This window comes from Sinocyclocheilus rhinocerous, unplaced genomic scaffold (assembly GCF_001515625.1).
Source record: "Sinocyclocheilus rhinocerous isolate Xijiao unplaced genomic scaffold, SAMN03320098_v1.1 scaffold690, whole genome shotgun sequence".
Taxonomy (NCBI): Eukaryota; Metazoa; Chordata; class Actinopteri; order Cypriniformes; family Cyprinidae; genus Sinocyclocheilus; species Sinocyclocheilus rhinocerous.
Genome location: NW_015654492.1, coordinates 184,170 through 186,861, shown reverse-complemented (window position 1 = coordinate 186,861; position 2,692 = coordinate 184,170). Strand labels below are relative to the sequence as shown.

The window sequence follows — 2,692 nt, the reverse complement described above, 5'->3', positions numbered from 1 at the left end:
CTAAAAAAACATTGATATGAAAAACAAACTCCCCCTGTTTCTTTTTTTTTTTTTTTTTACCAGAAATTCAGCTGTTAAAAAAAATGTTGAAAATGTGAACTAATGACTTTAACAAAAGCATATGCCATCCATTAGCAACCTCTGAGCTCACAGTAAGTTATCATTAAAACTCGATTCTCCTATGGAGAAAATCATTGGGATTGTACTTCCAGAACCTGTTGACACTCTATAATGAAAATAAATGAGGACTGTTGGTGTCAAGTGGTCAAAAAACAAAATAAGAAAAAAAAAGTGTCATAAAAATGATATAAGTGATAAAAGTGTCATACTGTTATTTTGAGGCTGATCTTTGCAATGACTTAGTTGATCCAGTTCACATAATATACATAACTTATGAATCTGACTCATTAACTTTTCAAGTTAAACTGACTCAACGATCCAGTCATTAATATTCAAAATATCTTCTTATATGATCCATTCCGATTCTGATTACATGATTCCATAGAACAAAGAAAGTCCTACACATTTGGAACAGCGCAAGGGTGAGTAAAATATGATCGGACTTTCATTTTTGGACAAACCAGTCCTCCAAGGTTATCCACATGTCTCGCATAAATCGAACCCTGTGCTTTTGAGACATGATAAGAAGACATAGATGGCAGTACTGATGAAACAGAGTGAGAGAGACGGATGAGGGAGTGAAATGAGGCATTCATGAATAAATCTGTCATTAGTGTAACAGTGGCTCCCATGCATGGCCTGTCAAAAATGACAATGTTAACATCGTTTCTCCTCAAGAAAGAGAAGGGAAAGAGAGGAAGATGACAAGAGGAAGAGGGACGCTGCTGCCCACACACCACTGACAGCAGTCCCACAGAAAGAGAAATGGAGGGATGGACGAAGAAATGTAAACGTCCATTAAAAGGTTAATGGGTCAAATTCACAGCAAAGAGAGTCATGATAAACGCCCACAGCTTGCACGTATGGGCCAAGCATTAACCATGAAGTTCAGCACCTACCTCCCAGCCTGTGCTCTGTATAACAGAGAGAATACAGCACAAATCAACATACACAGGTCACAATCACCCCCTTCAGAAGCCCAGACTCACTGACTGCAAAACATTACGGGAAACACTTGTTTCGGAAAAATCATTCACTACCATTCAAAAGTTTGGGGGGAGTAAGTTTTATTTTGTTTTTTGTTTTATTCAGCAAGGATCATTAAATGGATTAAAAGCGACAGTAACTTTTATAATGTTACAAAATAATTCTATTTCAAATAAATGCTGTTCTTTTGAACTATCTATTCACCAAAAAAAATGTATCACAGTTTCCACAAATATATTAAGCACCACAACTATTTTCAGCATTGATAATAAGAATAAGATTCTTGAGCACCAAATCAGCATATTAAAATGCTTACTAAAGAATCATGTGACACTGAAGACTAACGAATCATGTGACTGCTGAAAATTCAGTTTTGCCATCACAGGAATAAACTACTTTTTTAAATATATTAAAATAGAAAACAGTTACTTTACATTAGGGCTGTGCAATTAATCGCATGCGATTGTCATGCGCATCTCGTCAGTAAAGCCGGTCCCGTGATTAGTAGTAAATCTCCATCATCTGCGTTCAGATGGAGCGGCATTCACTACACAGAGCCGTAGGTCACTGACAATTAGGCAATATCGCGTTCATAATCGCAGATTAATTGCATTCGATTATGAACGCGATATCGCCTAGCTTGTCAGTGAACTTCGGCTCTGTTTATTAAATGCCGCTCCATCTGAAAGCAGGTGATGGCGATTTACTACTAATCACGGGACCGGCTTTACTGACGAGATGCGCATGACAATCGCATGCGATTAATTGCACAGCCCTACTTTACGTTGTAATAATATTCCACAATGTTACTATTTTTGATCAAATTAAATACAGCCTTGGTGAACATAAGAAACTTTCAAAAACATTATTAAAAAATCTTACTGACCCCAAACTTTTGAACTGTGGTGTATTTTTTTAGACTGTATTCGGCATGCACGACTCTTCTTCCCTGTATACTGCATGCAATAATATAAAATAACTATATATTACAATTTTTTGAAGAAAAATAAATAACGTGCTTGCTTGTTGAAAGATGCTAAGGTGTTCTGGGTTGTTGCCAGGAAGTTCCTATACAGTTGCTAAGGTGTTTGTTTCATTTTTAGCATGTTGCTACACAGTTGCTAGGGCGTCCTGTGTGTCTGCTTGTTAGCCCGGGTCAAAAGGGTCACCCCTATGTCTCTGAGATTCTGGTCACCTCATTCAATGTACGTAAACTTCAAATATGACTGCTCTCAAAAGTTATAACACACTTCTCCTCAATTAGTCACATAATCTCAGGTATCAATCATATCAATAACATAAATGGTGCAAGACTAGTTGTTCAGTGCTACACATGAGAAAGATATAAGGTTCATTCACACCAAGGACTATAACTATAACGTTTTAATAACCAGTCTAATCCAAAAAGAATAGTGGAGTCCACACCACAACTAAAATGATAACGTGACAGAGGAACAATATTGTTGGAATCACTTTCAGAACAATTTTTAGCTGATTTTCTAGCTGATGAATGAGAAAAAAAAAAGAAAAAAAAAATTATCATGGTTTCCACAAAAATATTAAGCAGCACAACTGTTTTCTACAT

General features: G+C 36.5%; 1 protein-coding gene across 1 annotated transcript in view; it reads right to left on the bottom strand.

Annotated features, from left to right (window-relative positions):
- The window catches only part of LOC107717128 (dedicator of cytokinesis protein 7-like), a 47,992-nt gene that overhangs the window by 6,509 nt on the left and 38,791 nt on the right, over positions 1–2,692 (bottom strand). The window contains exon 42 of the mRNA XM_016523795.1: positions 1,020–1,034. Coding sequence (XP_016379281.1) covers positions 1,020–1,034 — 15 coding nt within the window. The remainder of the gene's footprint in view (positions 1–1,019; positions 1,035–2,692) is intronic.